At 37.8% G+C, this 23,902-nt stretch overlaps 1 protein-coding gene across 1 annotated transcript in view; it reads left to right on the plus strand.

Moving 5' to 3' along the window:
- LOC124802988 (WD repeat-containing protein 26) overlaps positions 1–23,902 on the plus strand; it is a 145,621-nt gene that overhangs the window by 2,336 nt on the left and 119,383 nt on the right. Inside the window, exons 2-3 of the mRNA XM_047264088.1 lie at positions 5,007–5,106; positions 15,715–15,774. Coding sequence (XP_047120044.1) covers positions 5,007–5,106; positions 15,715–15,774 — 160 coding nt within the window. The remainder of the gene's footprint in view (positions 1–5,006; positions 5,107–15,714; positions 15,775–23,902) is intronic.

The raw sequence follows: 23,902 nt of genomic DNA on the forward strand, positions 1-23,902 counted from the left end.
AACAAATTTGCTCTAGTGCCAGTTGCATACATTCGTTGGCTGCCTACTACAAATGATTCTTTCCAGAGTATTAACTATTGTTATTTGGTGAATTGCAGTACAGAGAAGTGTGGAGTACTGCCGATAAATAGAGAGAATTCCAAATGAACAGCTTTTTTAATCTGTAAAAGTGTCTAAGCTTCTATATGTTTAAAAAAATGCATATCGAAGCTATGATTTTGCGGCAACAACATAATCACCGCCATGAAAAATATAGAAGAGATTTAGAATTTTAAGCTCGGTTCATTTATTGTTTCTCATTGATGGATATGCAGAATGGAAAAAAATAAGGGCTATTCCTGCTGTTAAATTATGAAAGCACCAACTAATTCATTGGCTGAGAAGCATTTGTTAGTCAATATAATACTGAAAAATCTGTTTCAGAATGGTGTTTTCCTATAACATTTTGTTGTTGTAACATGCCATATCCCTCATATGGTTCAGACGCAAATTATTCGGAAAGATCGGTCTCCAAGTTAACGAATTATGGACATAAATATTTTTTTTTTTTAGATGGACTGTTATTGTTGCCCATGTCTGGTTCTACTTTCAGAAGAAAACATTTGAGAAAGCAATGAACATTGTGTGAATGACTAAGAGTCATAGCCTGGCACATGTTGGTATTCATTGTTATTTTCATCATTCAGATTCTTCAACGAATCCCATACTGAATGCGAACCATCATGGATGTGGAATGACTCAGAATGTAGCTTACCACACAGGTGGGATTTTTGATTAACTGCTGCTGTTTTCAAAATCAACAACTATGATTGACAAGCAGGCTTGACTCCTTGTTAGGCACTTTAGCCACATACCTTAAAAAATTACAAATTAACATGTTATATAATTAGCAGAAGAGACATTACTTTGTAAAACATGCTTCAGAAAACCACTGTAACTACACTTTCATAAGTTTGTGTTGATTGCTAGTAGTATAGACTAGTTTTTGAAAACATTTAATAGTTGATCCAGAAGCTAACGGTTTCAATAAAATATGTAAAATTTGTTGACTTATGTATTCTCAACTACATTATTCCCTTGTGCAGTATATCCATATACTCCACAGCATACTATTATAGTGCTAGTGGGTATTAAAAATGGATTTATATCGTTAGAAAGGGCCTACAGGATGAATTTGTCGTTCCTTTTGTGGTGAAATGTGTTAGATGTTAAATGTCAGTAGAGCTGAGGGCAGAAACAAATGGTGATGTTATGTGAGAGAAAGAGAATTGATGATGAGGAACAACAGTCATAATCCCCAGAGCTAATATATTTAGAAGTAACAAATTGTTGTCAAAGATCGTAAGAATTTTTCAGTTTTGTTTGGATGCTGCTATGTAGAAGTATAACAACTATATTTCTACACTGCATTCATGGGCTAGTGTCAGTGGAAACAGATGTTTTGTATGTGGTTGGCCGTATCTTGTGTGCGCTTGAAATTTGATTTTTTTTTTTTTTTTTTTTAAAGGAAGCTTGAAGACGTAGTTTTCTGCAGGCATAAATTGCTCTGTAGGTGTTGCAGGAAATGATGACATGTGAACTGTTGTTGGATTGCAAGGGAAATGTTTTCAAAAAGAAATGTATTGTTTTCACAATACTTTTGTTCACAGTTTAGGATAATATAAAGCAACAGCTGTTAATTTTTGTGTATCATGTGATACAGATGTCAGGGGGAACAGTGTTCTTTCCTGTGTACTAGTATGTTGTTCACTGATTTGAACAATGTATATTTCTCTACCTGTCAGCTACTGTGCCACTTTCGAGGAACATTTAAAGTGAGGGAAAATTTAATATTAGACTAATGTTGGGAAATAGTAGACATAAAGGCTTTTTTTCTGGGTGTGATCTCCATAATACTCTGTCCTTTGCTGGAAGTTATTCACCCAAAAGCAAAAGAACTGAGGTCATAAGCAACATTTCATTTACTGTTTCCATCAGTTGTCAAAAATTTGTAGTTAAAATGAAGTTAATACTGTATGTGACTAAAAATAAAATAACAGTATAGACGAGGCATTGAATCACAGGCAGACACAATAGAAAAGACATCTAAAGTATTAAAGCTTTCAGTCAAAGTCCTCCTCCTGCTGCAGCAGAAAGAGAAAAAACACACACACACACACACACACACACACACACACACACACACACACACACACGACCTCCACCCCCCCCCCCCCCCCCCCCCCTCCTCACTCTCTCTCTCTTGGACTTTCCATTGTTTGGGGGAGAAAAAAATTATTTCTGTGGCAAGCAATTTTCTTTCACACTTTTATAACTGTGTTTGTAGACATATTTCTGTAATGTCCAAGGCTTTTATTTATTCATCTTTGTATCCAGACTCATGACAACGTATTCTGGCACCTATCAATTTTCTGTTCCTTTCCATATGAGACAAAGGATTAAGTGCACTGTAAAGTGTTTTGCCGTGGCACAATAATCAGTTCTGTTGTTAGTTTTTCATCAAATAGATTAGCTAGATGTCAAGAAATTGAGGACATGATGTCAGTTGTATTGCTATAGACAGAGGACCGTAAATTATAGGTATTCTAAGTTGATTATTTTCTTGTAACATATTATTTGTTATTTTCTTTTCTATACATTTCCCCATCTGTTGTTTTTTCATAAGAAACCTTTCTCATTAGCTGCCTTTTTTGTCACCAAGCAAGTGTAGCATAGTGGGGGTAGTAGCACTACTGCCTGTTCTAACAGAATCTTAAGTTGAGAGAGAGAAAGAGAGCAAGAACTGTATGATGGTGACCAATACGTTAAAATTCTTTTTGGGTTGGTTCTTTTGAAAAAGACTTTAGCCAGTGTTGTTTCCCACCTGTGTTCTGTCTGAGCTTACACTCAATTTCTAGATACCTTATGGTTGACTGGATATTAAACCCTTTTTTAAAGCTTTTTTTTTTCTGTGTGTGATTTGTGCCATAGAGGTGGATTAGTGCCAGAGCGTTGGAGGTTAACATATTCACTATGAGGGCTGATGGATATAGCTCAGCATTGCAGTCCTCCACCCTTCTAAAATTCGTAAAATTTACTAGCTTTATGGGAAGGTTTATAATTTTGTGTACATGAACCGTAGTATGTAATATGGCCAATAGCAAAAGCTGTAAATTAGTGTTTAAGATTCCCTTAAGTCATCTAAAGTGAACAATGCAATGGTTTCTTCGATAAGCTGTTAGCCAGCTCTTCCTTCCGTGCATGTTAGCTGTTGCTCTTACTCTTGATGATGATCTTTCAGTTGCTGCTTCTTTTTTGTGAGGAACACGGAAAAAATGATTATGTAAATGGTATCTGAAATCAAATGCCATGCATTTACCATTAGGAACCTACTAATATTTTTTTCAATATCTGTTTATGTTAGATCATTAGAAGCACAGTATGATTTGCAGGTGTTACTGAATGTGGGTATTTTTATTTTCATACCATTCATTACAATACGGAATACACTTTACTTGGTTTATGTTTCTTAAACAGTACATTTTGTGAAAATGTATGTCTTTCTTTTAATGTTATACTGTGGTGGGTATACTGTGAGGCAAAGTAAAGATTTCAGCATTTTATGAGACATAATGTATCTTTTACAAAAAGTTTCAGAATACTTGGTTTCAGGAATTTGTAAGTATAACTCAAATTTTGTTACTTCGGGTGCATATTTCTTAAAAACCTATGTTGTTTTCATCTGTCATGGGTAGATTGTCACATTTAGTTATTCAGTCCATTATTTCTCATTAAATGGAATCACCTGTTTAAGATATCAGCGTAGGCTATAATTGTCTCATAATGAGATGGTGTTCTGTCTGTAATGACAACGTTGTTAAGCTTACAACATATTCATTGCTTGGTAATGGTGACTTAATGCTTCTGCACCTGAACATCAAGGTGATGTATTCTGAGTGTCTTTTAATAAAAAGACAAGCTGCGAGTGTGAGTTACTCAATTTGAAATAGTTAATCACAAATGTTCCCATTGGGATTGTTTTTAACACAAACCAGTGGTATCCATATTAATTGAAGTTAATGAAACTAAAAACAATTTGGGGCTAGATAGTGATAATCCAGAGGATTGTAGGTGACAGAATATTTTTGTCTAGTCAGTTGTCTGCAGCCTTATTTGTTAAGGAGAACCCAGTCAACACCAAAAGTTTAGGGGGAGAATCTTCAGTGGTCTTATAAGAAGAATGATCAACAATGTCTTATATAATATGAGGACAATGTGGCAAATGTAAATCTTTGATCCCACCTATTGCAGCATATAAGGGTGAGGAAGAAACTCAACCATGGCCTTATCAAAGGAACAATCTCAATATTTCTCTGAGGTGATTTAGAGAAAACATAGAAGACCCAAACCTGAACTGCATGACAGGGACTACTCCTTACCTCGCAAAAGTTACTATAGTGCTATAAACAATGTGTCAGCAAGATTATAACCAGAACTTAAGATACATTGGAAACATTATGTGGAAGACTCCGTAAATGGATCTCATTTTGAACATCGAAGACGTAGTTGTGGTGAAACTGTCTTGTGTTCAAGAGACAGATGACTGTCATTTGATAATGTAAGACTCAAATTTCAATATGTGTCATTTAATGCAAATTAAACATAGCACTTATTTTATTGTAAATTTTTGGTTGCTATGAAATCATGTTCCTTTAGAGCTAGGACAAATATGGAGAGTTGTTTAATACTGTATACATGGTTTTTATTGGACCAATGACATATCTTGTTTAGTAACACAAGTGCCTACGATGGTTTATTGTCAGCTATTTTATTGCTATTTTTATTTGAATAAAGGTAGTTTTGGTTAAGTTTAATCAGCATACCACAGGGACAACAAAATTTCGGTTGTTCTGGTATATGTTGCTTTTGATTTTGTGTACTTGGATAGTAGATTTTAACAATTTAACAGAAGCTATAAAGTGTCTTTGGTTACATGAACTAATAAATGCATGCATTCTTTCCTACAGCCGGACTGCGGACTTACTGATGCAGGAGTCTGGGTGTCGCCTTGACCATCCGGCTGCTGCCAAATTCCGACAACACGTTATGGATGGAGACTGGAATAAGGTTTTTTGTTATTACATTGGTTTACTTGACAAGTGAAACTGATATAAAGTTCTTGGGTTTCCAAGTGGTGTCATCAAATAGATGTGACAGTCTAAGATTCACTGCCTTTATTTTTTGACAAAATGTCAGTGACATCCCTTTCCTCTTTGTGTATCTATCACTGTGGAGTGACATGCCCCATACCCCACCACAAGGTCATTGCATGTGGTGGTGGGGTTATGTGGGTAGCATTAAAGTCACACCACTAGCATTCTGCTTCTGATACATTATCGAGATATGTGTCTCTCAAGAAACTCTCTCTTGGTATATGGTTGCCACTATGAATTTCATGCATGAGGTGGTTCATAAGTTCATAGCATTTTTCCATAAGTTTATTAAACACAGCAGACATACATAGACTTTAGTGATCAGTAATGTATTATACTTCACTATTTACAATAGTCTACCAATGCTGGGATAACTTTTCAATTCTGCAACATACAAATCATGTGGTTTGGAGGCGCAGAATTCATCAAGCCATGTTCAGAGCTCTTTTTCATCTGGAGAGGAAATTCCTTAAAGGTTGCTGAATAGAGAGTGGAAAATGCGAAAATCTCAGGACAGATGAATAAGATGGGTGTGGAATGACTTCCCAACCCAACTCCTGTGTTGTGTTTTTTATCGGTCTAGCAGAATGTGGGTGGGCGTTAGCATAGAGCAACATCACTTAAAGTCTTCCTGGCCATTGTTCTTATATTGTGTTTGCAAGATGTCTCCGTTGTTCATAATAAATGTCAGCAGTGATGGTTACACCTCAGGAAAGCAAATTGTAGTACATAGTGCATGACACCGTTGCTGTTCTACCAGATGCATTACATTATCTTTTGTGGATGCGTGCAGGCTTTTGTATGGGGAGTTTTGGACTTGTTTGGACTCATCCATTCATTTCTCTCCCTTATGTTAGCATAAAGACACCATTTGTCATCACCTTTAACAATACAGAGTAGGAGTAGTCGGTTGTTTGAGCCAGTTGATGAGAAAGCAGAGATGCACATATGACCACCTAATGATTTTTGTGATTTTGGCTTAGAGCATGCAGTACCCATTTTTGAACCTTGCCGATTGCCTGAATATGTGGCACAATGGTGGAAGGATCACAGTTCATCACATTTGCCAGTTTTTTAGTACACTGACATGGATCATTGTTGATTAAAGCATTAAATGATCATCAAACCCCGATGGGCTCCTGGATGTGGAGAGTCACAAATGTGAAAACAATCCTCTTTAAAATGAGAAAACCATTTTCTTGCCATGCTCTGTCCAGTGCTGTTATCTCCAGACAATATGTAAATGTTTCTGGCTTCCTCCACTACTGTCACTCGGAAATGTTCAGATTTTTGCACTTGGCATTTTCTAGCATCCACAGCTCCACTCACTATCTCCAAATGACAAAATGACTGTATGTAAACTCAAGTAGCAACAGTTAACTACAAATATAAAATGACAATTGATAAATAAACCCATAGCAACTGAAATATCAAAATACGAAACAAAAATGCTACGAACTTAAGCACCAACCTAATACATAGCCTTAACCATGAAGATGGCCAAAGGCAATCACATTAAACAAGATGTGTATTGTGAACGTTAAGTTCAATTTGGATCCTTTCCAGTGACAGCGCTCCAAAACTGCATCAAACTGAGACATATACAGTTGAGGCATGGATTGGAACCTGAATGACGTCAAGATTTGAATGTAGTCCCTTGCCATGCCAACATCAGTCACAGGTGGTAGTGGTATAGGAGGTGAGCCACTTCATGCCAACGATCTAAACAGGGATCAGGCTCCTGATCAGCAATATGCCAGAAAATGAAAGGAGTGAATTTTGTGGAAACATTACACATCTTTCACAGATGCACATGTTTGGAAGTTGAAGAACATTATATCGTTGTTTACACTACTGTGTCCACACGACAGATCTGCATGAAATTGCATGTGTGGTCTTTCAGCTGTGAATGGGAGCATTATCATACTGAAAACTAAAGGAAAAGGGTAACAGATAATCTCAACTGGAATATGAAGCTTAATGGGTATTGCTTGCAGAAGGCTAGGGTTAGAGATCAAATTGGATTAGAGATCAAATTCAAATTTCCTGCACAATTTTAATGTGCCAGCAAGTTAAACAGGAGCGTAACACTGCTTCAGTGTGGGAATCAGTAGACTGATATGGTCTTGATCATGTGCTTCCTCCAAATGCTGGTCAAGTGAGGTATGCCTGACTGCTTACATAGAGTTCAGACAGAAGGATCAGAGGGATATTGGGAAATTGAAATTGTGGACCAGGCAGTGAGATGTAATACATTACTTGCAGAAATTCAGCAACCAGCTACTAACTAAACCCCCCTCCCCTCCCTTGCCCTCAGCTCCTGAAGTCTCGGTGGTGGTGACAGACTGATCTATTGCTCAGTCTGAGGTCTAGGTTAGGTTGGAAGGTGACAGTTTTGTAGTGAGTTGGCGAAGCCAATAAATGTGAAAGTAAGAACTGTGCTTATGATAACAAATTGACTGGTGATGAAGTCTGATGTTAACGTCTGTGCTTTATTGAAAGAATCAAAGGGGTACAATACATATCTTTTACCCCAGCTACTCGTTATATAGCTTTATTTATGTCGAAATACCTTTTGTTCTTTCAGCCATCTTCAGTTGATATGAAAATTTGTCTTCACGAGTCCAAAGTTTTTTGTTGGATGCATTTTGATTTCTACAGCTGCCCTGTGAAAAATAGCAGTGCGTTTAGGTACCATGCTTCCGAGTTGTATTTTTTATGTTTAATCAACATTTAGGTTCACTTATTTTTGTTTTGTAATTTATAGCTCATATTTCCATATAAATACAAAAAAAGGAGCTACAAGTACAGAATAAAAATAAGAACACCTACACTGACAGAAAAAAATCACAACACCAAAAAATAATTAATGTAGAATAATGAAAACTCTGGAATATATTTGTCTAGGTAACATAATTAAGTGTTTAACATTGCAAGATCAGGGATTAATGTAAGCACAAGATAAGCCATTGCAAATGTGATATGCTGTACATTAATTGTCAGTGTAACTGCCGGAAAGCATTGTGTTGTCAGGTGCTGGATGTTAGTTTGTGGGATGAAGCTCCATGTGTGGTGCACTTTGTTGGTCAATACAGAGACAGTTAATGCTGTTTGTGCATGACTCTGGAGTTGTTGTCCAGTGATGTCCCATATGTGCTTGATTGGAAATGGATGTGGCAATTTAGCAAGTCAAGGCAACATGCTGACTGTCTGTAGAGCATGTTGGGCTATAGCAACATTATGTGGACAAGCGTAACCCAGTTGGAAAACAGCCCCTGGTATGCTGTTCACGAATGGCAGCACAACAGATTGAATCACCAGACTGATGTACAGATCTGCAGCCAGGGTGCAGGGGAATAAACATGAGAGTACTCCTGCTGTTATATGAAATTGCACCCCAAACTATTACTTCAGATGTAGGTCCTGTGTGCGTAGTGTGCAGACAGGTTGGTTGCAGGTCCCCAACTGGCCTCCTAATCAACATACAGCCATCATCAGAAAAAAACAATAGACCTCCACCCTGCCCTCCAATGAGCTCTCGCTTGACACTGCTGAAATTGCAAATGATGGTAATTTGGGGTCAGTGGAATGTATGCTACAGGGTGTCTGTCTCAGATCTGTTCTTGAAATAACCATTTGTAACAGTTTGTTGTATCACTGTGATGCCAACTGCTGCTCATATTGCTTCTGCAGATGCAGTACAGGCGGCCAGAGTCATACGCCGAACACTACGGTCTTCCCTCTTGGTAGTGCCACGCGTCTGGAGCCCAGTCTCCTTGTGACCATACATTCTCCTGACCACCACTGTCGGCAGTAATGTACATTGGGTACATATCTTCCACATCTTTCTGCACTATCACAGAAGGAAATGCCAGCTTCTTGTAACCCTGTTACATGACCTCGTTCAAATTCAGTGAGATGTGGAGAATGGTGTCTTTGTCACTTTTATTGCATTTTGACTAACATCAACTCAACCTATCCAATCTCAAAGGTAACTAATGCCCACGACCGTTACAGTGTGTATTTAAAGCAAACTCAATATGCATCCTCATACCTGCACCACAAGTGCCACTCTCACCCGACTGGTGTGAAATTTGAATAGACATCATCTGTCAGATGTAGAAATACACTTACCAAGTTCTGTTGACGTCATACAACTCCTTCTTGGTGCCGTAATTTTTTTTCTGTCAGTGTAACTATTAATAAACATGAAAATATACAAATTGAGAAATATGATAGCTAAATGAAATGTTACTTTGCACTCAGTAGCTGCAGCCTTCAATATGCAGTCAACAAAAACATTATATTGATAAAGAGATAAATGTATTATGCCAACTGAAGATGGGTAAAAGCTTGAAGTACATCTTAATAGAAATAAGCACTATAAAAAAAATGTCTAGTTGCTGTATTTCTTGAAGTAATTTAATCTATAGCCACAGAGCTCAACCACCATTATGATGTGTAAAAATCAAGCAATGTAAAATCCAGGATGGAATGTAACAATACCAGAAAAGGAAAGTTGCCTCTCACCATATGGCGGAGATGTTGAGTCGTGATAGGCACAACAAAAAGATTCACACAATTATAGCTTTCAGCCATTAAGGCCTTTGTCAGCAGTACACACACACACACACACACACACACACACACACACACACACACACAACTTGCACACACGTCTGCAGTCTCAGAGAGCTGAAGAGACTGCAGATGTGTGTGCAAGTTGCATTTGCATTTGTTGCATTTGTGTGTGTGGGGGGGGGGGGGGGGGCTCAGCATCTCCCCTATATTCTATATTATGATGGGTAAATTAGATATGATACTTGACTGGGCAGTTTTTGTTGTTGGAGCGTGACCTGTGATAGGCAACAGTTTCAGTTTAACTCGTGGTCTGGCCTACTCTTAAAAAGTTACATGAAATCTTCAGAAATATGAGAGTTTCATTATAGAATCATTGTTCTGTTGATGTATGGTAGCAATAATACATAGAACTATTCATTCATTTATCATGCCCATAGTTCACATCAAGAAGGAGAACCTTTGGGGATGTGGAATGAGTCAAGATATACATTACCAAAAGACACTCATATTGTAGAAACTTAAACTGTACATTGTATCAAAGATAAGCTATCTCAGTGCTACTTAGTACTATTTGTGCTTACAACAGTTAAATTTAACGTAGTAGATTAGGAAGAAAGATGCTGCTACCTTTATTGTATTATATATCTTACGTTTACCTCCTATTAATAGCATATGTGCTTGATTACATTGGTATCTTTATTCTTCGTAGCAAATACTTATCTAAGGCTTTAAATACTAAGTCCTATTTACAGTACGTTACTACTTGTCATGCAACTTTACAGCAAGCATGGAACTACTTTCCATGTGACCAACAGAAATTTCCAATCCTTGAATCCAGATAATTTATAGAAGGAAAGAAGTATGTTTATAATTTTCTTTTGAATTACTCAGGATTTGAAACTGCTTTCTTTATGTTAGATGGGAATTTGTTGAATATCTTTGCACTAGAGTACATAATCCACTCTGAACCCTAGGCAAAGAGCAGAGCCTGGATGAAAATTATGTTTGTGTCTTAGATTGAGTATTCGTGTTTCACAGTTCAACTGAAATTGATTTTTATCATCAGCAACAAATATCATGAAGGACTAAATGAATTGCTTATTGAATTAAGAATTCCTGGATCCTTAAAATGGTCTTTGTGAGATGTGTGATTATTTAATTTACACAATATTCTTTCTGCTCATTTCTGCTGAATGAATGTTTTATTTACTTCAGGTGCTTGACCCCATAAGGTAATTTCATAAGACAATAGGGAATGAAACTGTAAAAAAATAAGTTATTAGGCCAAACAATGAGAGAGACTTCTAAGTGCAAAACACACTGAACTAAGCTTGATTATCTTCATGTTGGCTCCATTTTAATTTGTTATCCTACTGGATCCTGACGAATTCTACGCAGTGTGTTTCATTTAATGTATAACCAATCTTTCCTTACTTGTGCTGCTAGCAGCTGGCATTATTGCATGTCTGAAATTGAATGAATGAATCTTTACCAGATGAAGGTTAAGGTACGAACTTTATATTGCACTCCGTATTATTATTATTATTATTATTATTATTATTATTATTATTATGTGCTCTTATTTTCCAAGATCCTTCCCCAAAGATCCTAAATCACAGATAACATTTTTGAGCCCTGCACTTGTCTAAAAATTGCTATAGTTTGCATCACAGCGGAAGGCAGCTAAGTTTTTAAATGTTCTGCGCATCCCTTCTCTCCCCTCCCCTCTCTATTAATGCCTGGCAGCCAGTGTGATTTATCTTGCATCTGATTTCTTTGCCCTGAACATTGCTGGACAATGATTAATCCTCTTATTCAGACCGCAGTATGACGATTTTTCACTGGCAATGAAATTTTATTAACTGTTGTGTGCAGTAACACTTTGTAATTCTTGGCAACATGGAAGACATTTTCCTTCCTCTTTACTGTTGGAACACTTCTTTATTACAGTACTACTTTGCGCAGAGGTGCCTTTCAGTGTGACGTGTGTGGTAGTTGTGTTGTAATCACTTCCCAAAAAGGTCTGTACAGGCTCTGACAGTTGCCACTCATGACTTGAACAAAGTATTACAATGTCTTCATGGTCTTCTTAAACCTTCCTTGATACCTTTTCTTGCACCTTAAACTATATATGGTCAAACTATTTTTGAACTTTTTGCGTTGTTTAAATGCTTTTGTTTCATCAGAGTGTTGATGTTATTGGAGATTGGTAGACAGAGACTATCATATATGTAGCAATTCCTGTTTCTTTCCACTGATTTGGAAGGCTTCACTGTAAGTCAGTCTTCTGATTTAGCTGTAAAATTACAAAAACTAACTTAGATGTTCTTTTTCCTGTATCCCATAGCAGTAGTGTCAGACTACTGTCTAGAAGAGGCTAGTGACATTCCTTTTGTTATGTATTTCACAACATCTAATTTGAAAACAATGATGACATTCTTCACACTGATTTCTATGTCTGACAACTCTGTGGCAGTTTGCACTTTATCTGTCAAGTTTTGCTTAAGCTATTTGGTTAAAACTCTTTGTTAAAAGTGTGGTGTCACCGCCAGACACCACACTTGCTAGGTGGTAGCTTTAAACCGGCCGCGGTCCAGTAGTACATGTCGGACCCGCGTGTCGCCACTTTCAGTGATAGCAGACCGAGCGCCACCACACGGCAGGTCTAGAGAGACGTACTAGCACTCGCCCCAGTTGTACGGACGACGTAGCTAGCGATGCACACTGACGAAGCCTCGCTCATTTGCAGAGCAGATAGTTAGAATAGCCTTCAGCTAAGTCAATGGCTACGACCTAGCAAGGCACCATTAGTAACATTGCATGTATCTACAGAGTCTCCCTTGTATCGTCAAGAATGATGTATACAAATGATGGATTAAAGTTAAGTATTCCAGAAGCTACGTACTTTTCTTTATAGCATTCATTACGTATCCTGTTTCAGACCTCACGCCATCCTGCGTGAGCTTATAGCGTGTATTTCGGTCTCCTCAAACCACACTGTGTCGGCACTTCTGTCGACACATCAAAATGAAAGGTAGCAATTAAGGGATATCTCAATCTGATTGTTGGTGACATATGCTGAGGTGACAAGTCATGGGATAGTGAATTCACGTATACAGGTGGTGGCAGTATCAGGTAAATGAGGTTTAAAAGGGCAATGCATTGGCGGGTCTCTCATTTGTACTTGGGTGATTCATGTGAAAAGGTTTCTGATGTGATTATGGTTGCTCAACAGGAACTGACAGACTTTGAATATGGATTGGTAGTTGGAACTAGACACATGGGACATTCCATTTTGGAAATCGTTGGGGATTTCAGTATTCTAAGGTCCACAGTGTCAAGAGTGTGCCGAGAATACCACATTTCAGGCATTACGTTTCACCACAGACAATGCATTGACCAATGACCTTCACTTAAGGATTGAGAGCAGCAGCATTTGCATAGAGTTGATAACAGACAAGAGACACTGACTGAAATAACCTCATAAAATAGTGTAGGTTGTGTAACGAACATATGCGTTTGGACAGAGCTGCAAAATTTGGCATTAATGGGCTATGGCAGCAGGTGACCGCAAGTGCCTTTGCCAACAGCATGGTATCCTGTTCAGTGCCTGTACTGGGCTTGTGACCATATCAGTTGGACCCTAAGTGACTGGAAAACTGTGGCATGGTCAGATGAGTCCCAATTTCAGTTGGTAAGAACTGATGGTAAAGTCTGAGTGTAGCGCAACCCCCCCCCCCCCCCCCCCCCCCCCCCCCCCACAAAGCCATTGACCCGAGTTGTTAACAATAACAAGGCATTGTGCATGTTGGTGGTGGCTCTATAATGGTGTGGGATGTGTTTACATGGACTGGGTCCTCTGGTCCAACTGAGCACATCATTAGCAGGAAATGGTTATGTTTGCCTACGAGGAGAAAATTTGCAGCAGTTCATGGATTGCATGTTCCCAAACAATGATGGAATTTTTATGGATGAAAATGTGCCATGTTACCGGGCCACAGTCGGTTTGAAGAACATTCTGGACAATTGGAGTGAATAATTTGGCCACCCAGAGTGCTAGACATGAATACCATCGAACATTTTTGTGACATAACCGAGAGGTCAGCTTGTGCATAAAATCTTGCACTGCAACATTTCACAATTATGGATGGTTATAGGAGTAGCATGGCTCAGTATTTGTGCAAGGGATTTCCAACGACTTGTTGAGTCCATGCCACATCGCGTTTCAGCACTACCCTGGGCAAAAGGAGGTCTGACACAATGTTAGGACTTTTGTCACATCAGTTTAGGTTTGTAAATGAGAATTATTTAGCAATAGTTCTTTTATGTAATTTACATGTAGCTTTTAAACTGAAATATTTTGTGTAATGAAATTTACTTGTGCAAGTCCATGAAGATTATTCATGAAGAGTTAATTTATATATGAAAGAGGATTTGAATTATTTATGATAAAAAATTTATGTATGAAGACATTTAAGTATTTACAAAGAAGCAACATTTCCAGTGGAATTTACCATCTGGAAGAAAATAAACAGCATAATATTGTAGACTTGTGTAAATTATAAAATTTTCATATGAATATAATAGAGGGAAACATTCCACGTGGGAAAAATATATCTAAAAACAAAGATGATGTAACTTACCAAACGAAAGTGTTGGTACGTTGATAGAGACAATAACAAACACATACACACCCACAAAATTCAAGCTTTCGCAACCCACGGTTGCTTCATCAGGAAAGAGGGAAGGAGAGGGAAAGATGAAAGGATGTGGGTTTTAAGGGAGAGGGTAAGGAGTCATTCCAATCCCGGGAGTGGAAAGACTTGCCTTAGGGGGGAAAAAAGGACAGGTATACACGCTCGTGCGCGCGCACACACACGCGCGCACGCGCGCACACACACACACACACACACACACACACACACACACACACACACACACACACACATATATATATATATATCCATCCGCACATATACAGACACAGGCAGACATATGTAAAGACAAAGAGGTTGGGCCCTCTTTGTCTTTACATATGTCTGCCTGTGTCTGTATATGTGCGGATGGATATGTGTGTGTGTGCGCGAGTGTATACCTGTCCTTTTTTCCCCTTAAGGCAAGTCTTTCCGCTCCCGGGATTGGAATAACTCCTTACCCTCTCCCTTAAAACCCACATCCTTTCGTCTTTCCCTCTCCTTCCCTCTTTCCTGATGAAGCAACCGTGGGTTGTGAAAGCTTGAATTTTGTGTGTGTGTGTTTGTGTTTGTTATTGTCTCTATCAACGTACCAACGCTTTCGTTTGGTAGGTTACACCATCTTTGTTTTTATATATATTATAAAATTTTCATGTAGTCATATCACTTTATAAAGGGACACCATGAGGTATACTTCTAGGCAACTCGGAGGTTGTGTGGACTGTATGCCAAGTTAAAAAAAAGGAGTGAATTTTATGAGGAAGACATTGTGGAGCAGATTATCATAAGTATCCATAAAGAGTTCCAGTAAGGCCGAAAAATATACTGCCTGCTTGCAGGTTCAGAGGTCAGGTGCAGCAAAGTTTCTCACATATGAGAAGATTGCAAGAAGTGCCCTTTCTCCTATATAGTAACAAAGGACGCTTTGATTCCAAAAATGGAGAATACAAGAACACCTTCTTCTCAGTAATTTTGGGATTTTCCCAGTGTGATTAATGGTGTGGTGCTGAGTGTTCAGTCATGTTATTGTTTCCATGTTTCACATAAAATAGAAACAACTACTCAGCTGAACACATGGAAGTACACCATTGCAGAAACATTTAATAATTAAACTTCATGAATCACATTTTTCTGATGTTGCTACTTATGTCATGGAATTTTGTTGTTAATTGATTTTTCTTTGTGTCCAAGTTCTGTGTTAAATGCTAAATTTTTTTGTTGTTGCATCATTTTTTTTTTCCTTGTAGGCTGACAATGACCTGAACGAGCTCAAACCTCTTTTGGAAGGCTCTTCTCAGTGTCTTGTGGTAAGTAAATGTGCCTTTACATCCTAATAATTTTAAATTAATTTTGAAATTTTGTATGTTCATTTACCTGTGGTATGTTTGGATGTGAAAAGTAAATCAGTATGTTAAAAAAGGAGCAGTTTTAATATTTTTGAGCTAAGGGATATACTAAAATCAGATGAAACATTTTTCTTGTGGAGCATGGAAGACTAGATATAACGTATTTGGAACGGCAGATGAGATGGTAAAAGTCAGAAAAGCAAGAATTACTTGTACTATTGATGTGCAAGGAAGGAAGAAAGGAAGAGTAAAGAAGAAATGATACTATGAGAGGTTTTAAAGAAAAGAGAATAGAGGATTGTTTAAAAACAGTTGTTAGAACACAAGAGGATTTGAAGAGAAATTAGTATATGAAAGAACTGGCACTTAACAGAAAAAAAGTGGAGAAAGTTTTATGGATGACCAAAGCTGCTGATGAACTTTGGGTTGTGTGATAAGTACATTGCCCAATAAAACAAGTTAAGCACCCAGAAGGGGAGGAGGAAATGATATGAAACTTCACAAGTTGAGAGGGTATGTGACATTATTTCAGTGATTACATTGTTGAAAAAATTTACAAATAACTTGGCCGTATAAGACCACTTATCAGTATGACGTTGCATCTCCTGTGGCTGGAATGCCTACACTGATTCACTTAGGAAGCTGTTGTATTCTCTTGTGAGGCAAAGTGGTTCATAGTTGTAAATGCCCCTTGATATCCTGGATATTGGCATTTGGTTGGAGTTGACCTCTGAGCTGATTCCACAAATGTTTTATTAGGGACAGATGTAGGGATCTTGCTGACCACGGAAGTACTTCACCACACCTGCCAGGTGTGAACGAGTATGGTCCTGCCGAAAAATGACACCAGAAAACTGTCACGTGAGAGGTAACCCATGGAGATGCAGCATGTCCCTCACATACTGTTTTGCCATCAGAGTTCCCTCAATCGCTACCAGTTGTGACCTGTGCCTCTCCAAAACATTGGAAGACTGGTACTTCTCCCCATATCATCACCACACTCACCAACAGTGGTCAACCGATGTAGAGCAGAATCTTGCTGTATCACTGAATACATTGCAGTGCCATTCATTAGCAGTCCACGCTTCTTAGTCAACACCCCATTCTAAACACAGCCATTTGTGTTGTGGTGTTATTGGCAGCATAGGTTTTTGAGGTAGTTCTCTAGTCCAGCTACTGCTAGTCTCTGACCAGTTGCGTGGGATGATACAGAATGTTACATGGAGTTTATTACTTGGTCTCGGATTGCAGGTGTGGATGTGAAGGAAAGGATTATGATGTGCTTGGTGCGCAATATGGCGATCGCACTTGTGGCAGTCAGATGTGGTTGACTAGAACCTTGATGATGAGTATGCCTGCCCTCACATTCCCATGCAGTCCATCAGCTGACTGTCAAATCCAAATGCTCCACAGATCTGTATAATGTTCAATTCAACCACCCGTCCAAGTGGAGTCCCCACAGTGAGGCACCTTTCAAACTCCTTCAGGTGCTGATAATGTTGTCCCACAGGAGCATATAGCATTTTCATGTTTTTCACAGTGATCACTCAACATATAATGCTGTTCATACCCTCTACATACTCTACCAGACCTGGTAACAATACTAAACATCAAAAACACTAATGCACTCTGGTGGCTATTCTACCTGTAACTGAGAATTGCAAACTTTCATCATTTGCATTTCCGCCAGTCATCATTTACATATCTGCCAGTGGTTTGTTCATGTGCAAAGTTACATTGACATCTGACCGTGTCTTGGGTGCTTCACTTTTTTTTTTCTCTGTATATGCCTTGGCAAACATATCCATTATCCATGAAGGCTACCAGAGTATGAATATATCTAATACAAAACACCATTTGCCAAATACTTGGTGACTTTTAGGGTATACATTTAAATTGGAGTTCTTTTAATGTAAGCCATGTTAGCAATAGTATTCAGTATGAATGACATCTCAGCTCTCTCTGTCTATTTTAGAGTATTCTTTTTTGTACTTTTCAAAGAGCCTTTCTTATTTTTGCTGCATTTTTTAAAACTGATGAATGTTTCAATATACAGGCAAAATAAATTGTGTTTTTGAAAGAAAAGTAAGATGAAAATATTATACGAGATGTGAATTTTTGTTTTTCTTAAGAAATTTGTATTTATTCATCAACATCAATTTTTTACCCTTTAAAGTAATCCATCTCAGATATAATACACTTTTGGTGGAAGCACTTCTGGCACTCACTTTTCGTTATGGTGTTCAGCTTCTTCAGCAATTCTGTTTTTATTTCAATGATGGTGGCAACCTATGTCCGGTGGAACAATGGACGAGTCAACATAACCCTTTTTTTGTCAAAAATTTGTGAACAAGGGTTGAGATGTGAGCAGGAACATTATCGAGCTACAGTTACCACTAATGGTTTTGCCACTATTCTTGTCATTTTCTTCATGTAAAGGGTGCATAATTTCCAGGTAGTATTCCTCATTGACCGTACATCCATAAGGCAGGAATTCATGATACACTGTCTCTTTGTAATTGAAGAAAACAAGAGAACAACTTTCACTTGTGAGCAAACTTGTCAAATTTCTAGTCTTGCTCTTAGGGCAGTTTCAATTGGGATGATTGGGCCTTTGTTTTGACATCATACCTGTATTCCAATGTTTCTTGACCTTCTGTTGAAGTTCTGTATTGTTATCAACTTTATTCAGCAATTGCTGAGCAGTGTTCATGCGACATTTAACAATATCAGAAGAAACTTTGCTATTACATGTTTCATGTCCAAAACATCCAAAAAAATTGCTTGGCATGTGCCAAAGGATATGCTGAGATCAGCAGCAACCCCTCTGATGGTGAATTTTTGGAACCATTTTCTTCACATGTTCCACATTCTTGATGGTAATTGATGTGCTAGGCCGTCCAGGGTTGTCGTTGTCTTCAAAGTCATCTCGACCCTATTTGAAATGTTTATACCACTCGTAAACTCTTGGTCTTATTCATAGTAGATTTGCCAAAAGCCACAGTCAACATTTAAAATGCAGTGCTGCCCTTTATTCCACTTTTCTAGCAAAATTTAATGTGAATTCTTTGATCCATCTTTTTCAAATGTAATAACTTGTTGATCACTTGAAAACACATATTTGATTGTCAACAATAAACTAAATATTCAAAACAGCCGCAAATGCAAACCTATATCAGGAACATATCTACCAACAGTATGATAAAAATTGAAAATCGGATGTATAAAGCCTGCAATCACACCTTGTATATGATTATAACCAAGTGAATAGTGAAAAGTGGACACTTTTAAAGACACGATGCAAAATACTGTTATTATGTGGGTTGACAGTAGACATCAGTAAATGCAGTCTTCAAAAAGTACTATGCTGTGAACTGAAAAGCAACCACATATTGACCATGAAGGATCTGAGCCCATAGCACTTGTATTTGATGTTATGAAGCCTTGTTCTGTTGTTAAATATCATATAAGATTGTAAAACATTGTAGACATGACAGGTGTATGCAATTAATTGCACATCAGTGATGTACTGTATGCAATATGTGCATTTGCCATGTTAGATATCACTACTAATGCTGCCATCTCTTCACACTTGTATGCCAACAGTTGATGCAGCAACCTTCTGCAGCCCTGTCTACTATGATCTCTTAATAAATGTCTTTTGTGACATAGGTTTGAAATTAGCTTTATATGAGCTGGAAAGTCAAAAGGTATAAGCTGCTCTCCTGTGTTGGTGGAAGGTGTCCAATGAAGGTGCTCTCACTCATCACCCTGGGCCACCATATTAACTGAGTAGTCTTTGACAATGACTGCGAGACTGTAACTTATGTTAGGGTCTCATGATGCACACAGGATGATAGCTAGGACCGTCAGGAACTTTGCTGTTAGCTTGGCTCTGAACAAGGACGCCACTTGCCAGACTTCCTGCCATCCTCCTCAGCTGTACAGTCCACCTCCAGTTAGCAATGGGACATCCTACTGGTTTTAAAAATTGATTCACCAGTTGATTGTTTCTTGTTCCATTGGTTTTTCTCTGTCAGATAAAACAACTGAGTGAAACTAGTCTGTTAACCCATGTCAGCTATATGAATGTTTTCACTCACTCTCTGCTTTTGAGTGGCTACACTTAATGTGAGACAACTGAGTGTCACAATTCTCTGACAGTTACATCAGTTATACAAATGTTTTCACCCACTCTGTAGTTTTTAATGTTTTCATTTGCGTACTTTTCCAGCCTTGTCAATTATACATGTACCATGTCTAGGGTTGTTAAGTTTTTTAGAGTGACAAATAACACTATTATTTCAACGAGAGAGGAATAAAAATTATATTTTTCTAAAAAAATTAGTATTTTCAAAATTTGTGTGTTTTATTACTTAATTACAATTTATTTGTACTTCTGGCAGTATATAAAGATTTTTGGTTGATTTCAAAATGTTAATAACTTATGCTTCATTATAAATTTGTGTTTAAATGAATGAACAATTACTTTTTTATTTAAATTTATTGAAGCTTTCTCTGTGTGCCCACTGGTTTGCTCACATCACCAATACTTCTATTTGGTTAATGCTGAGGTGATGTAAACAGAAGGCATATGAAATACGATTTCTTTAATTGTTTAGTGAGTTAATCACTTGCTTTTTAAGCACATACTTTCACTCGTCGGGATCTTTTAATGAGAAATTTGTGTCATCATGTGTCAATTTTTTTTGTAATTTCTTTAATTAACACAATTTCAGAATATGAATCATTCATACAGATACTGTGTATCATGTAGAATTTATCTGGATAGTAACTTTTTATACAGTCATATGATTTCTTCCATTTCTATACCTCTGAGCATTTCAGGACTTTGATGCAGACACGAAGTTCACTGTTACACTAATGCCTATTTAGACATAGGAACTTAAAGCTATTTATTGGTACTTAATAAAAAAACAAATATTGGAACAATAATAACAGTGATGACAGGCAATAATAAAGTGCTGTCAAAAATAATTATCTAACAGTACCAAAACAATCAAATGGTTCCACCTCAGAACAGAATGTGCCATGGAGACTCCAGGTGTCACTCAAAGTGGTTCACATCGATGACTAGAGATAGGCTTAACTATGAAATTGAAGCACGAGTGCATGAATGTCAGCAGTACTTCTTCTTGGCCATGAAATGCTATACATGCTGTTTTTCAAAGGACATAAAATATAAACATGTTTGTGTGTGCGGGTATGATTTTTATGTATACAGCCAGTAATGTAACTTTCCCCGTAATACTATTTACCTTTCATACAAATAAATTGCTGAATGAATGTGAGGCTGGATGCAAATGATTTTTAATTAATAGACATGTTTCAGTAAAACAGATTACAAGCAATTGCTAAAATTTAACAATGTTCCTTTCATCTTCACATATACCTAAGGGAACTTTCATACTCAACTTTGTACTCCTAATAACACACCAGCTTAACAAGTTACGTGTTAATTGCATCTGGAACAACTTAATCCACAACAGTATATTAATCATATGAATATAATAGAAAGAAACATTCCACGTGGGGAAAATATATATAAAAAACAAGGATGCTGTGACTTACTAAACGGGAAAGCGCTGGTAAATAGGCACAATAAAACACACACACACACACACACACACACACACACACACACACACAAATTTCAAGCTTTCAAAACCCAAGGTTACTTCATCAGGAAAGAGGGAAAGACGAAAGGATGTGGGTTTTAAGGGAGAGGGTAAGGAGTCATTCCAATCCCAGGAGCGGAAAGACTTACCTCAGGGGGGAAAAAAGGACAGATACAGACACACACACACACACACACACACACACACACACACACACACACACACACCAATCCGCACATATACGTGGTGGTATATGTGCGGATGGGTGTGTGTGTGTGTGTGTGTGTGTGTGTGTGTGTTTTTATTCTGTCTATCCATCAGTGCTTTCCCGTTTGGTAAGTGTTTTTTATATACAGTATATTAATCAGTTTTAAATGATGAAAAGATGAATTAATCTATTTTATATATAGTTAAATGAATAAGTATAACACATATTTTAACCTCTGCATATCCCCTGAGATGTCTTCGTGTACCCCAAGAGTAGAGCTATGCTCTAGGGGTGTGTATATCCCAGTTTTATCTCAGTCCTTTATTTAAACTAATGAAAATACTAAAGACTGGTGCACTCAGAGCAGTGAATGGATAACTCAGTCAACCAAAATACTAAAGAGTGGTTTTAGTTGAAAGAAGGAATACATGGTTCAACTGACAAGAAAACTATAGACTGGTTTTACCTGAAAGGAAAAAAAATGAATAATTCAGTTAATATGGACTGTGTGCACTGTTTTCATTCAGTTGCCCCATAGGCTGCTTTCACTCAGAAAAACTGAATGAATGATGATCCAATGATATGTAAAACTGCAACTGCCTAAATCAGTTGTTTTCATTTGGTTGGTCCCGTAGATGTGTCTCACTCAAAAGAATGAAAGAAAAATTCAACCAGTATGTAAAACTATAATTGAATGAGTTTATAGTTTTCCAGCAACTGACTGAATTGGTAAATCTCATTCAGTTGTCACTCCCACTACCCATGGTGGTATAGCAAAATATTCAACTGTTGACAATATAATGTAACTGGATAGATAAAAAACCTACACACCAAGTGAGGGCAGGAGAAAACTCACACACAAAAAGGTTTAACTCATGCAAGCCTTCAGAGCTAGTGGCACCTTCTTCCGGCAGAAGAGTTAAAGGGGAAAGAAAAGAGGTGAAGGAAAAGAACTGGAGAGCTTTAGGAAAAGTGTACAGTTCAGAGAAGTCAACCAGAACCCCAGGTCGTGGAAGTCTTAGCGGACAGGATGAGAAGGAAAGACTGGTTGTTGTGGACTAATAGGGACAACTTTCAGATTTTTCTTTGAAACTCCATCAACCTTATAATAGCTTTTTCATTTTTTATTTTTTTATATAATTGTATTATTGTCATGACCACCTCTGATTCACATCGCCAGTTATTTGGACAGCAGATGTTACATTTCTGTCATGTTAAGGCTGGTGGCTGTGCTCTGTCTTCGCGGTCTCCAGGACATTTTCTTTAAACAAGATGATGAAAGGTTACATGTTAGCTGTGGTCTCTTGACCCGTCTTGATACAGTGTGTGTTTCATTGTTGGCCCGGCCATTACGTTTTCCAGATATCTCACCCACTGAAAACAGGTAATCATGGATTGCCAAGAGACTGGCATGACATCACTTGTCAGCCGTTACAGTTGATGAACTCTGGCAAAGAGTTGGAGCAGTTTGGAATAACGTATCCATGTATGTCATCTAAGCTCAGTTTGATGTGATACCTACATCTGCATCTACATCTATACTTGGCAAATCCCTGTAGAGTGCATGGCAGAGGGTACATCCCATTGTACCAGTTACTAGAGTTTCTTCCTGTTCCATTCACAGTGGACTGTGGGAAGAATGATTGTTTAAATGAATCTGTGCATTCTTTAGTTAATCCAATCTTGTCCTCATGATCCCTCTGTAAGCACTACATAGAGGTTTATAGTAGATTCCTAGACTCATCATTTAAAGCCGGTTCTTGGACTTTTGAAGTAGGTTTTCTCAAGAGAGAAAAGAGCCTGCCAGTTTAGTTTCTTCAGCATCTCTGTGATACTCTCCCATAGGTAAAACAAACTTGCGAGAATTTGTTCAATATCCCCTGTTAGACCTATTTGGTATGGGTGCCACACATTTTAACAATATTCTAGAATTGGTCCACGAGTGATTTGTAAGCAGTCTCTTTTGTAAACTGATTGCATTTTCCCAGTATTCCACCAGTAAACCAAAGTCTGGTACCTGCTTTACCCATGACTAAGCCAGTGCAATCATGCCCTATAAAATATTACACCCAGGTTTTTGTACAAGTTGGACGATTCCAAGTGCGACTCATTGATATTATCATCATGGGACACTATGTTTTTGCATTTTATGAAGTGTAAAATTTTACATTTCCGAAAATTTAAAACAAGTTGCCAATCTTTGTACCAGTTTGAAATCTTATTGATATGTGACTAATTATTT

Source organism: Schistocerca piceifrons, chromosome 6 (genome assembly GCF_021461385.2).
Source record: "Schistocerca piceifrons isolate TAMUIC-IGC-003096 chromosome 6, iqSchPice1.1, whole genome shotgun sequence".
NCBI lineage: Eukaryota > Metazoa > Arthropoda > Insecta > Orthoptera > Acrididae > Schistocerca > Schistocerca piceifrons.